Consider the following 14,527-nt stretch of genomic DNA (forward strand, 5'->3'; position numbering starts at 1 on the left):
GTTATTATTACTTTGTAATAAGTTGGCATCTAGTGAGTAATAACTCTGTGAAATTAAGGAAATATCTATGTATCAATAATGTATTAATTATCAAGTAATTTCTTGCAATATTGTGCAATTATCTCGTAATTAGGTGATATTTTACCCTAAACCTTACCCTCACCCCCTAACCTTCAATCTAAAAATTATTTGAAAAATGATTCAGGAAGGACTCACTTTAATTTAGTGGGCCAAAATAAAGAGATTACCTTGGAATTATCAAGCAACTTGTATAGAAAATTATCATTTTATTTCTAAGAAATTACTCGGTAAAATACCACCTAATTACCAGATAACTGCCACATTATAACAAGGTTTAAGGTAAGGGAAAAATACCACCTAATTCCCACAGGATTGCAAGGGTTAGGGTTAGGGTAGGTAGTTAACCCTATTGTGAATTAATTTTGGATCAAGACCGTTAGTAACGGCCTTTCCCGGCTTGGTTCAATTTGGGCAGGGCAGATAAAGGGACCCAACATGTCACCTGCCGCTATGGGGAATTACTCTGCCCCCTTAACACTACAATATAAAATCACTGAGCAGTTTACCTCAGTACAGTCTGCTGTTAGCTGATGTCACTGCCTTCATTGAAAAATAACAGGAAGCTATGTGCTGTTTTTGTTCATTGTGAGGTAAATTTCCCAAATCTACCAGCCACAGTGGCTTATGGGTCATTAAAAGTATCATAACAGAGAGATTTGTGCCAGAAAACAGTAAATTTAATCCCCAACTTCTGCCTCTGCTCTGGCACAGAGCCAGCCAGCTGATCAGACTCCACCATAAGGTCAGGGGGCGGGCTAACTGCTAGAGTGTTTGTCTAGCTTTCACTTGAACCAGATGCAGAATGAACAGACATCTTCCTCACTGAAGGTGTGTTTTTATATATATTTTTCCTGTCTTTGGTCCTGGATGATGAAAAGAAGAAGACTATGGCTTTGTCTCTCTCTAAGCAGCAACAGTTAAATCCTTCCAGTCTGCTAACATAGCAAAACTTAAGTTTAGTAAAGTTTCCGATTACAGACACTTTCTATTCCTGCCAATTCTCTCAAAAATGCCTGATAGTTATTGAAAACTTTTGTTTTGAGGAGCAGTATCAGAAATTCCAGTAACAATTCCTCAATTCTGATTAGAGCTTTATTTTAAATTTGAGAGGATTCTCATAAGTGGGCATGGCTTTGGCTCATTCAACTGAAACATCCACACCATCCTAGAGCAGACATAACTTTTTAATTTTTCATGGTTTTTAAGCTTAATTTTATTAACTTTGGGTGTTTTTCATTACTGAAATTCGGCCTAGTGGTTCATAACACAGTGGCCTGTCTTACAACCTAAAATACTGTTTTTTTTGCACTTTACAGGAACTTTAATATTACTGAGTTGTTACTTGGTCATATAGGAACTTATAACAAGGTAATAACCACATTATGCATGAGAAATTAATAGATTGTTACACTTATTGCTATAATATTACTAGATAGTTAGAGCCCACTAAAATGAAGTGCAACCTCAAATATATGTAAAGTATTTTTTCCCCCTCAAACATGGTTCCTGTTGTTATAGTGATTTATGTTCAAGTGTTCATTTTCAATGAGAAGGTTTGCTTTAACCCACTAAGATGGAATGCACTATTTGCATGTTTACACCTTTAAGACAGTATGAGCCATTGGTGACCTTCTACCTTTAAGAACAGAGCAGTGTCTGGATGGTGGATGATCTTACTGTTTTGAAGACCTGACCGACAAACCACAACATAATTAGCTCAAGTCGATGCTGGAAGCCAGATGGGAAAAAATATATTTTGGTAGGAAGTCGGGGACAGTCATGAGGAATGAATGGGAACGGAGGAAAGTGAGTACTTTACAGCTCTAAATGGACCTGTGTGCTGCAGTTATCATCAGAAAATTTCTACAACTACTGAGTATGATCCCTGCATTTTACAAAAAAGTTAATTTTTCTACATCTAACCTATCTGCCTGGCGTGGAGGTGATAAAGCACTCAGTCTTGCAGAACGTCTAGCATTGACTAGCCTTATAAGGAGACACAGGAATCTTAAGGAGTCTTGTACTGAGCTAAAAGGCTACCAGAGCCCCTTTAATGTATAAAAGGCTGAATGCAGGCATGTCAAGCGCAGATCAGTAGGCAGGTCTACATGCGCGACTTTCAGGTGGATCAGAATAAAGAGAGAACTGCGTAAAGATGTGATTGGGCACAGTTTCATGTATGTAAATTATCAGGGGAGAGCCAGATTTGAGGTTTGGGTGCACGTGCACTTTAAGACTGAATTCTATGCACTGTTTTATAAATAAGACCCCTGGACCGTGAGATGTTTTGCGTATCTTAACATTAATGTTAACCCTCTGCGTTTTAGGTCGTTTTCACACCGAAAAGTCCGAGGGACTCGGTCCGTTTTGGAACGGAAATTGCAACATTGTTGCACTTTCCTTTGGTTTGGTTTGCATTCACATTGCTCTTGGTCAAACGGACCAAACTGTCTGAACACCTACAACCTTGACCCGCTAGGGGCGCTGTCATAACAAACAAATGGCGATCAAGAAGAAAAGAAGGCGTAGAAGGAGACAAAACTCCTTCCACCGGTCTTTTCTTCCACATAAACAATGAAAAAACACAGAATTTATGCAGTCTTAGGGTTTCTGCTTTTGCATTGAGGCATTATGAGCAGCCAGGGAGGCGGTGAGCTGTCCAGTATGTCGTTCTTTACGAGACGTATAAATCAGCACCAACGACGACATGTTGCTATGGCTACACAGATGGCAAGCGAGGTACTGACGTGTTTGAGCGTATTAAACCACACATAAATCTGTATATCATTGCAATTTCTGCCACTTCCTGCCTTTGGTTCACAAGTTAGCCCGCTTTGCTTTCACACATCAAACAAACCACACCAGGGTTCGTTTGGAAGCGGACCGAGACCCCCTGTTTTTAAGCGGACCAGATAAACCACTTGTTTGGTCTGCACCAGAGTTCGTTTGAGCTTTCGCACCACTCCAAACAAACCGGACTATCCAGGAAAACGGACCAGAGTTCGTTTAAAGTGGACCACACGGCTCTGGTGTGAATGCTCCCTTAGTTAGCTGAATATTTTGCACCTCCTTCCGCACAGGCTCTATAAATGTTTAGTGCCTGTTCCTGGGCTATTTTGGCTTCACTTTTGTACAACTGGAGGAGGCAGTGGCATGCCACCCATCTTTATACAGTCAAGTATTCAAAGTCAAAGTATCCCTCCAAGAGTTAAAGCAGCAGTGTTCCCACGTCCATCTGTCTGAGCTCTGCTGTGCAGCAGAATGCCACCTAAAAGCTAACTTTTGCATCATTTCTATGGTTTAGAGGTGGAGATGCACACTTGAAATATGACTGATCACAATGTCGATTAAGGAGGTAAAAGGCAAAAAGATCGTCAGCAAAACAAGGCACTTGGATTTATTAGACGGAAAGAAAGAAGGGAGGTGTGATCATGATTATTGTGCCACAAGCGTTGCCTCTTTCATTTCATCAACCTGACTGCTCTAGATTTATTTCTTTTTTCCTTCACTCTTCTATATGCTCTATATACCAAATCTCTACAAAATAGAACTGTACAGCTGTATACTGAAAATATCCCTCAGTAAATAAATAAAAGTGTACATTACACGGTAGATGTAGATGTACATAAATGGGCTTTTCTCTCTACTTTCTGGTATTTAAAACAGAGAAAGGAAGGCAGAGCGATGCCATCCTTTCCCTCTTTTTCTTTATGGATTTACATTCAGAATTGTGTCAGTGAGGTCCCACCGGGGGGGCAGTAGTAACAAGGGGTTGATTGACCCCTTCACTTAAAAAAAATAAACAGGGAGCGACACCGTCCCAGTCCAAAACTATCCAAACATTCCCCATCATCTCCAGTGCTCATTAGTCTCCCAGGGTTCTTAAAGCATTAACCAAGCTAGCTATCCCGCCACAGTCAGTCCCACCCTTTAGCTTGTTAGTGCTAACGTTAAACACGGCAAAGTGCTAGCGTGTTAGCATTCCAGGCTAGGTTATTATGTGGCTGGGGGCTGTAGAGTGGCATAGCAGCAGTGGTGGTGCAGGTGGTGCTCCCTGTGTCTGCTGCTGCTGCTGCGTTGGGGATGGGAGTAACGTACGGAGGCCGGAGGATCGGAGGTGTTCGACGGCAGCCTGGAGGAGGACGACGAGCGCTGGGAGGCGGCGGTGGAGGTGGAGAGGCCCGTGCAGGAACGCTCGCCCTGGCTGAGGTTCCTCTTGCGCTCCCGGACAAGAGACTTCTGGTGGCGCTTCATCCGCTCTAGCTGCTCCTCCGCGGTCATTCGACCTCGGGGCTGGACGTTCAGGAGCTGAGGGGCTTCGGTGGGCGAGGACAGACGCTCAAAGGCACTCTTTGGTCTCTCCTGGTGAGACTGTGGAGGAGGACACATACCAGAAAGTCGGAAAGAGGACGGGATGGAAATGAGAGAGGCCATGGAAGGAGAGTGAAGAAAAAACAGAACAATAAAAAGAACAATAGTAAAACTCACAGAGTAAAGAATGACACAAATAAATATGGAGAAAAACAGACATAGAAGTAGTGTACTGGATGACAGATGTAAACAACATGGTGAAGAAAAATGGTTGACAGAAATAATTAAAGTGACAAATTTAAACACCAATCAGTAACACCTTACATTTACATATTTATACTGCACATATATGAGAGCTTAATTTTGCCGTGCAAAGATTTAAATGGCCGACACAAATGTTGAATAATAGGGGTGGGAAATTGATACAGTGACATATGGTCGCCATTACTCCTGTGATACAACTGTTGGCTAATGGGTGCCAAATATTGACATTTTAATCAGTAATATAATACTCTACAGAGACTTTGCTGTCAGTTTTACTCACTTCATCACTACTTAATGACTCCTCAAAGTGTTGTTTATTACACTCATGAAGGTCACATGAAGAGAATTTAAGTGGTTAATCAAAGACATTTAAAGGAGAAAGAGGAGAACAGTGATGAAATGTTTGATGGTGGCAAGGCTGTAGTGAATAAATGTTTTAATTCTGAACTTTTTGGGAGCCGTTTTTTGTTAAATGAGATCTTGAGATATGTCATATGATTGTCTTGCAATATTTCACTGAATGAGAACTGTGTTGTCATATCGTTTGAGTAGGCCATGTATTTTATTTCTTGACAAATCGTGCTGTAATTGTATCCAAATGATATCTGGCTTCATACAGTATCATATCTTATACTAGCCTATTCTAGCCTATCCCATTCTGGTGTAGCATCATATTGTGTATGATACTGTGTCATTTGCGTTGTATCGTATCGTATGATATCGTGTCATGTCGTGTCGGATTGTGTCGTATCATATATCTTGTCGTGTCATATATCCTATCTTGTCATAGCGTCGAATTGTGTCGTATCGTGTCATATACTGTGTCATGTCGTGTCATATTGTATCTGATATCGTATATTGTATTGTATCGTATCGTATCGTATCATGTCGTGTTGAGTTGTGCCGTATTGTGTCAAATATCCTGTCGTATCGTATCATATATCATATCGTGTCATGTCATGTCATGTTCTATTATATTGTATCTGATATTGTATCGTCGTGTTGTATACTGTGTCGTGTTTTATTGTACTGTATTGTATCGTATTGTATTGTATGCTGTCCTATCCTGTCCCATTCTGGTGCATCATTTTGTATGGTATTGTAAAACATATTTAATGCTATCCTATCCTAGTCTGATGTACTATTAATTCTGGTCCATTATTGTTATCGTACAGGAATTATTGTATTGTTTTTATATTTGGCTTCATATTGACTTAAATCATATGGATTGTAATTGTTTAGTATCTTATCTTATCGTATCGTATCGTATCTTATCGTATTGCATCATATCATATCCTATCCTGTCCTTTCCAGTCCTGTCCTGTCCTGTCGTGTCCTATCCGATCCTATCCTTTACCATTCTGGTGTAGCTTATCATATCATACAATATATCTCATGCTATCCTATCTTATCCTATCCTACTGCCGTGTCCCATTGTGGCTCATTGTTTCTATCGAATCCCACAATACAGTTATATAACCTATCTCAAAATCTGATCCTTTTCCATCTGCTCCTGTCAAGTGCTGTCCTGCTGTATCACATAGCATTGTTTCATATTGACTGTATCATACTGAATTGTATCATATTGCATCATATTGCCTTGTACAATTTTATATCCTATCCTATCCCATCCTGTCCAATCGCACAGTACTGTATTGTACAGTAATATATCATATCCTTATATCCTTATGCAATCTTATCCTATCCTGTCCTATTCCATCCAGGTGTATAGCATCACGTTGCAATCATACCGTATAGTATGATTTCTTTGTGTACCATAATGAGAGGTGCCTTGCAATTTCAACGTCTATTTAGGAATGGTCTGTAATAATAAAAAAATCACTCTATGAGTACATTTTGTTGCACCTGCATAAATGTTGCTTTAAATACTGTATTATAGTCAAGCCTCTTATTGGAATATCTTTGTTTTCCATCTAACATTAGATTGGTAAAGAGTTTAAAAACACTGAGTCATACTTTAGCTCATAGCTGTCTGCAGTCACCTTGTTATTCTGACTCACCCTGGCTGCAGAGCTCCCAGGGCCTCTCCTCATGGTGACGTAGGACGAGATGTAGTTGGACTGATTCAGCCGAGATGAGGAGCCTGACAGACCTAGTTGATAATAATAGCAGAGAATTAGCACAGACTGATGTATCATCTAGACAACATTATCAAGGGCTGCTTTCTCACAACCAGGATAAAGACAGCAAAGATAGCTGGCTCAATATTTTGTGGATCTGGAAACTATTTGTGAACATATAACAACAAATTATTTCACTGCTCTGTTTTGTGATTTGCAAACCAGCAGTCCACAGGGTTTAGATACTTATCAGCATACCATCTTTTCTCCTTCACATGTTGGACAATGACCGAGTAAAGGAGAGAGATGGTAAAAAGCATCAATCTCCAAAAGTCTGGTGTGCATCACCATGTATTCTGAGCCATGAGTGCTACTTCAGTACCCAATGAAGTGGGGAGGATTTTCTGTGGATATACTGGTATACTGTTGCATTGGTACTGAAGTTTCAGCAAATGTTTTAGATAAAGAAGTGTGTCCTGTGGACTGGATTGCACTAAAAATCTGTCTTTTCTGATGAAAGAGTAAAGTTAACATACTACAGTTCAGATACCTTTACTTTGGAAATACTGGTAGTCAGCATCAGACCCGGCGCTGTGGTGGCTCATCACTGGCAGCTCCGGTTCACTCAGATACGAACGCAGGTCAGTCTGACAGCAGGAAAGATGTCACACACGGACAGCAGATAGATGTTTATGAAAATCATAACCTGCATTTAGATGATCTCTATCGAGGCTGTATTTTAAAGCATTCATTTTCACTATTTACCAATGAATTATTACAGGATTTTAATCCCCACGTACCTTACAATCTCCATTAATAACACATTGCCCGCTCTCCCTGTCCCTTTTCCTCTCATCTGATTGCCGTTTGAGCCCACGCACCGACGTGTGGCGGATGACCGAGGCCTCTTTGGGGAGCGGTGGCACCACAGGGGGCGTCTCCTCGTAGTCGTAGAGGCGAGGCAGTGGAGGCCTGGGAGGGGCAGTGTCCTCAGCCTGAAGATGCGGTTTTCAGAAGTAAAGTCAGACTTTTTTCCCTAATTAGATTTATTTTGAGAGGACAGAGAAGGAAACTGGGAAAGAGAATGTGGAATGACACACAGTGCCTATAAAAAGAAACCCCCTCTCAAGTTAGTATTTAGTAGATGCACCTTTGGCTGTAATCACAGCACTGAGTCTGTGTGGATAGGTCTCAACCAGACTAGCACATCTGGACACGGCAATTTACCCCATTCTTCTTTAAAAATACACTCAAAATCTGTCAGGTTGCACAGGGATCTGGCCTGAACACCTGTTTTAAGTCCAGCCATGAATACTCTATTGGATTGAAGTCTGGGCTTTGACTCTACCACTCCAGAATATTTCTCTTGTTGTATTTAAACCATTTCTGTGCAGCTTTCTCTGTAAGCTTCAGGTCATTGCCTTTCTGGAGAATAATTCTCCTCCCAAGCCGTAGTCCACTTGCAGGCTCAATTAGATTGTCCTTCATATATTTTGCTGCATTCATTTAACCCTCTACCTTTACACGCCTTCCAGGGACAGCTGCAGAGAAGCATCCTCACAGCATGATGCTGCCATCTCCGTGCCTCACAGTGGGGATGGTGTTTTTGTGGTGATGTGCATAACATCTTGTCAGATGGTGTAGAAGCACCATTCTGGTCTCATCAGACCAAAGAACTTGCCCCTACTTGACCACGGAGAACTCTTGTGAGTTTGTGAGGACGGCATGATCTAAGCAGATTTATGCATGTGCCATAGTCCTTCAATTTCTTCATGATGGATTTAACTGAACTCCGATGGATGTTCAGTGCCTTGGAAATTCCCATCCTCCAACTTATAATTTCAATAATCTTTTCTCTGAGTTGCTTGGAGTGTTCTTTTGTCTTCATGGTGTAATGGTAGCCATGAATACCAATCAGCAAGTGACTGACCCTCCGGACACAGGTGTCTTTATACTACAATCACTTGAGACACATTCACTGCACTCAGGTGATGCAAATTTCACTAATTATAAGACTACTAGCACCAATTTGCTGGACCTCTGTTGAATTAGGTGAGTGAATATTTATGCAGTCACTTAAATACATTATATATTTTTCCTTTTTTTGTCAAACAATCCTAATCATATTGGCCATCTGTGCCTTGCTATCAAACCTTTTAAAACTACTAGTAAATAAAATGCTTCAGGAACCTTTTAATGATGTTGCTCTGCTGTTTTGCTTCACAGGAGGCAACACTTACCCACTTTGGCACGGTGCTGTGAGGCAAAGTGTGGGAGAGGATGGTAGGAATGGAGCTGCGAGGAGGAGGCTGGACCTCCATGTTTGGAGAAGGCACTCCGGAGTCTGACACTGAAGGCACTAGTTTCCTCTCTGGCAGAGCATGTAAGCACAAAGAAAATCTAAGTTTAGCTTTAAAATGTCAGCAGGTGCAAACTGGATTTACAGTTGGAGAAGGTGAAGAAGAACTTATCATCCCACCTGTGCAGTTTTCCTAAAGTCTACTCAGAGTGTTTACCAACCTGGGTTCTGGACAGAGTCGATGGTGATCTTGTAGTTGGCTTTGCTGGCACTCAGTCCAGCCATCACGTCTTCAATCCTCCACAGCTCACGCTTCATGTCAGCTTTCTCCTGCTGCAGTTTGACAGCAAATCAGTGTTTGTTTGTCTCAGATAATTGTCACTTTCTCACATCGCTGAAACCTTGATTCAATCTATCAAGCTTTAATGAATATTCCTGGTCTTTTCCCCGAGTTTCAAGGGTTGGAAACGTGTCTCTTAAAAACTAAACTGTGCCTAATCAAATTGTCAAATAAGTAAACAAGCTTAGGTGAGTCATAACTCTTTCTGTCAGATCTTTATTCAGCTGCAGCAGAAGTCAAGCTCCTCTTTATGATTGTATTCAACCTCTAATTTGTGGGTTTAAGCTTCTCGGCTGGCTTCAGTTTGGCAGTCTGGGTTCTACTTTCACAATAACAGGAAGCTCACAGCAGACTGACAAGAAAGTAAAGGTGGTGCAATGTGACTACAAGCAGTCAGCAGAGGGCGCTGTGTCCCCATTCATTTAACACCTTATTAGCTCCCATTATACCAAAAATATCTACCTTAAAAACCAAAGAAACTATTTTCATCCAGCCTAATTTTTCCTCTCTGTTACATTTTTACCTACTTTTCCATGACTTTATTTGATCATTGATGTTTGGCACTTATGATAAATGATTTTGAGATTGAAAAAAGTAAAAATGATAAATTTAAAGGCTCAAAATCTGAAATAAAATGTCAATGTCATTAACTGAAAAGGCAAAAAAAAAAAAAAAAAAAAAAAAATTAAAATACCTATCTTTTTTTTTAAATGTGATAGAAAAACAAAATCATAAATTATAAAGATCAAAATATGAGATAAAATTCAAAATCCTGAGTTTTTCCTTCTGTTTTTTTTTTTTTTAACTGAATAAGGATAATTCAAATCATCACGATCAAGTTTACATATTGACACTGGAGGAAATCTGCAGACTTCATACTGGTGGGCCAATTATGATATAAATATGATATGATCTGGCAGACCAGAAATAACTGTACCATGGGCTGGATTTGGCCCCTGGGCCTTGAGTTTGACACCCCTGTTCTATATGATTATCTGTTTTCTCTTTTGTGGCCCGTCATAATAATGGACAGTTTAAACATAAATACTCTGTCAAGAACAAGTGTATGTAGGCGTATTATTTTAGACTGTTCTCAAACTGAAAACTTTAAAATTGATGTTTGATTTCCCCAAGCAGATCTTTGGGGTCTTAGACCTAAGGAAAAAGGTTGGGAACCTCTGCTTGAAAGTCACAGATATCATGACTAAAATTGCTGTTAAATCAAATAAATAGTAAGATAAAAACTACTGAGTAAATATTAGACTTGTTGAGAAAGTTATAAGATCGCCTACATAACAGTTTGCTTTAATCCAAAACTTAGTTAAAAATTGTGAACCCTGAAATACCGGCTCTCACCTGGTGGGTGGCGCTGTGATTCATCTGTGCCTGCAGCACCATCCTCAGCTGCTCCACTGATCTCTCCAGCCTGCTGTACTCCTCCCAGGCGTGGGCCATCTCCTACAACACACAGACACACAAAGTTACATATTCAGAAAATTCTGAGGATGCCCAGGCTGCAGAGGAGTGCATGGAAATGACGACGTCCTCATAAAGATCTAAAGACAATCTTAATGAGAGGCATTGGTGCAGACACACAGACATGCAATGTCAGGTAGTTGAATACATTCAGCACACAAACGAACCAAGACGAATGGACACACCTATCAGAAGAAAAAATTTAACAAAATATTATAAATTTAATGGTATGTACGTTTTTGTAGTCTTAGAGTTTTGTTATGGTATTCTGCATTTTTTCACATACTGCGATTTAAGTTTGGATATGAAGTAATAGAAAAATATTTGCCTCTGTCAAGAATACGATTGCCCTACAGTGAAAGTACCTTTGTCAACTTTGATGACATTACTAGTTAAGGATATGGGGGTCAAATTCATGTATTAAATAATGAACTTTGATCTCCCAAATTTATTTGGCTCATCCTCAAGCCCAAGTGTAGGTGTCTGCCATATCTGACAAAAATCTCTCAATGCATTTTTGATTTGAGGGCAGAGTCACCTCAGCCTTGTAACACCAAGCCAAACCAGTCTATTGACTTTAGAATGTAAGTGCTCGCCCAATCAGTGCTAAGCTCTGCAAGCTCTGCCACAAAAGTGTCTCTCAGGAAGTATAACACCACTTACAGGACCCATTTAGAGGAAAAGTCACCAGTATGCTGTTTAGGACCTGGTTTTGGGGTGAAATTCTCTCCATAAGTCCCTACCCTCATCTCATAAGACAGTGGTTCTCAACCTTTTAGGCCTGTGACCCCCAAAATAAAGGGGCCAGTGACCAGGGACCCCCACTGTCCTTGACAGTTGTGGGGCCCAGCCAAACTGGGGGCCAGCAAAATCTGGGGCCCAATGGTCCATTGTAAAGTTAAACTGTGGTATTTTATAATCAACCACAATAATAACCACTCTTATCAAAGAAACAAATTTTCATTAATTTGTGTAGTAAGTATCCCTCTTAAAAATGCAAATCCTTTTGTCAAAAACAGAATTGAAATATGTTAAAAATAGCTAAAATGGGTTAAAAATGGTGGGAAAGGTGGTGTCATTAGATTTTAAAAGTAGCATAAATGGGTTAGAAATGCCAAAAATTACATAAAAGTGGCAAAAAATAACAAAAAAGGCGAACAAGGATTAAGTGGCAAAATGGGAACATTAAGTGGTAAAAGGAAATTCAAAAGTAGCTGAAATGGCATTAAAGTGGCAAAAATAGATGGAAATTTGGTGAAATAGATAGAAACTGTCAAAAAAGTGTTAGCTGAGGCAGAAATTCTTAGAAACTGGCAAAAATGGGCATATCAAATTGTGAAGTGTGGCTTAAAAAGTGGTAAAAGGGGTTAATAGTGGCAATAATGTGTCAGCAAAGCCAAGGATAGGCAGAGAGTTGGTTTAGAAGTGGCAAAAACAGGCAGAAATAAAGTGGTGGAAAAGGTTTAAAATTGACAAAAAATGGGTTTTAGTTGCAAAAATGGTTTAAAATGAGGCAAAAGTGGTATAGTGGCAACAGTGTAAAATGTTCTTAGTTTTTTTTAAGGCATCTGGAGACCCCCCTCAGTGTCTCACGACCCCCAATGGGTTCCCGACCCCAAGGTTGAGAACCGCTGTCATAAGAGACATGCAGCCAACATTTCTCTTGCACATGCTTAAACACACAGAAATAAGTACCGTGGAGAGGCGAGATATCTGGGCCCTGATGGTGACCAGATCCTCCTGCAGCAGTCTCTGCTGGTAGGCAATCTTGCTGGCGTGTGCCGGCTGCTCCTGGTACTGCTCCATCTGCTGGTGGGACAGGTCCAGAACACTCTCCAGCTTGTCCTGACAGAGGAAGGAGTGAGGAGGTCAACCACAGCTTTATACTGATGCTCACCTACAAGTTATTCAGCCAATGAGACTGCAGAGGGCAGCATATATCCACCGCCAGTGTGGAGGCAGCATAGAATATTTTTAGTCCTTTTTCACATACTTAACTCGCTCTGTTAGTTCAGACATATTTTTCAGATTTATTTGAGCAACTTTAAAAAGCTATCTAGATTTCACAGCTGGAATTTATATCCAACACTCTCCTTCCTGTCATTCTGTGAGGCTGACATCTGACATCTCATTTAAGTGCTGCCGTCTACCTTCTGAAACTGATTCACCATCTCTTACTAAACTTCACACTGGCTTTTGTGATAATGGTCATCCTATTTTTCACGCCTGTTGACTCATAACTCAAAGACTGACATGTTTGCATTGACAGGATTTCTATATCACCAGCAGAGCGTGTACCTTGTCGTCCTTCAGGGAGCTGATCCTAGCCTCCAGATCCTTCAGAATCTTGTCCTGCTCACACAGCCGACTTAACTTCACCTGCAGGGAGAGACATAGAGCTACGTAAGAGGGATGAGGGGGTCACTGAGAGATGAAACACTCCCCTGGTTCTCTAAAGCATTTCTACGTGTTGACCTCTGGTGATTAAGTGGCCAATTTACCTAATTACACCTTCCTCCTGTCTGTGCAGCTGTGGATAAATTAGCACATGCAAGAGAAAGGCTCTGGGTAATATATGGAGTGAATATTGATATATTTTCCAGCAAGATAAGACGTAAAACAATATCATTTATATAGATATGTCATTGGGGTTTTTCATACGAATGTAGATGTATGCCTTTTAAATGATACAACCATTAACGCCCATTTACTAAAACACATCTGTTCATTTGGGGTGGACATAAAGAAATCAATCCACTACAGGTCACTGTCACACAAACCTCCACAACTCTTTGGTTATTGCTCCGTCCTCTGACAGCTGTTCTGTCATCTGTGCCCAGGGTAGCAAACATCATATTTATGTTATACTCTGCAGTTTTTCCCCATAAAGTTTAATGGCTAAAGCTGAATGATGGGCAATTTATTGTTTTGAATGATCAAATAATGCACACTGTGCAACATGCAAAATACACACTGACAAAATTTGGAGAAGTGGGAAGAACTTCCTGGCAAGTTCCACCCACTTTTCTAAATGTGTCTAAATCACACAAATACTTTGGCAATGTTAGGAAAAGTGGGTGGAAATGGAGAGGAGCAAGGGATGCACCAGATCCACCTCACCAATTTTCCATATTGTCTCTAAAGTAGTGATGTTCTTTGGAGAATTTTGCACAAATATGTTGACAATAGCTGCTTTCCATTACCATTAGTAGTGTGCAAAATCTAAACAGCACAATAAAAAACTGGTAATGGAAACACCTGAATTTCGACAAACCTCTCAAATATCACCAAAAAGTTTTTGATAATCGCTTTTATTTTGCGAAAACTGTAATGGAAACTCAGATAGTATTTGGAAAAGGGGTTGGAACTGATAATGTTCCTGGCCAGTTCTATATTTGTCAAAATTGACAAATATGTGGCCAATATTTGGAAAAAACGATGGAATCTGCAAGGAGTGACCCTCGCTGCCAGCAATGTCAACTCACTTTTTCAAATGTTGTCAACACATTTGTGAAATTTAGACAATATGCCGTCTAAAATGCACAAATATGAAAAGCCGCTGGAACTGATACGTTTTCCAGCCATTTCCACTACTTCTCCAACTTGGTCCAGTTTGTATTAATATTTCGCCGACATTTGGAGAAGTGGGTGGAATCTGAGAGGAGTGGCCCTCCC

General features: G+C 40.4%; 1 protein-coding gene across 11 annotated transcripts in view; it reads right to left on the reverse strand.

Annotated features, from left to right (window-relative positions):
* Window positions 1–14,527, reverse strand: part of plekha7a (pleckstrin homology domain containing, family A member 7a) — a 287,077-nt gene that overhangs the window by 10,234 nt on the left and 262,316 nt on the right. For all 11 annotated transcript variants that reach the window (XM_041794816.1, XM_041794817.1, XM_041794819.1 and 8 more), the window contains 9 exons: window positions 13,151–13,231; window positions 12,548–12,697; window positions 10,733–10,834; window positions 9,258–9,369; window positions 8,978–9,108; window positions 7,538–7,732; window positions 7,288–7,384; window positions 6,678–6,769; window positions 4,180–4,452 (listed from right to left, as the gene is read on the reverse strand). In XM_041794816.1, coding sequence (XP_041650750.1) covers window positions 4,180–4,452; window positions 6,678–6,769; window positions 7,288–7,384; window positions 7,538–7,732; window positions 8,978–9,108; window positions 9,258–9,369; window positions 10,733–10,834; window positions 12,548–12,697; window positions 13,151–13,231 — 1,233 coding nt within the window. The remainder of the gene's footprint in view (window positions 1–4,179; window positions 4,453–6,677; window positions 6,770–7,287; window positions 7,385–7,537; window positions 7,733–8,977; window positions 9,109–9,257; window positions 9,370–10,732; window positions 10,835–12,547; window positions 12,698–13,150; window positions 13,232–14,527) is intronic.

Source organism: Cheilinus undulatus, linkage group 9 (assembly GCF_018320785.1).
Source record: "Cheilinus undulatus linkage group 9, ASM1832078v1, whole genome shotgun sequence".
In the NCBI taxonomy this organism is placed as follows: Eukaryota; Metazoa; Chordata; class Actinopteri; order Labriformes; family Labridae; genus Cheilinus; species Cheilinus undulatus.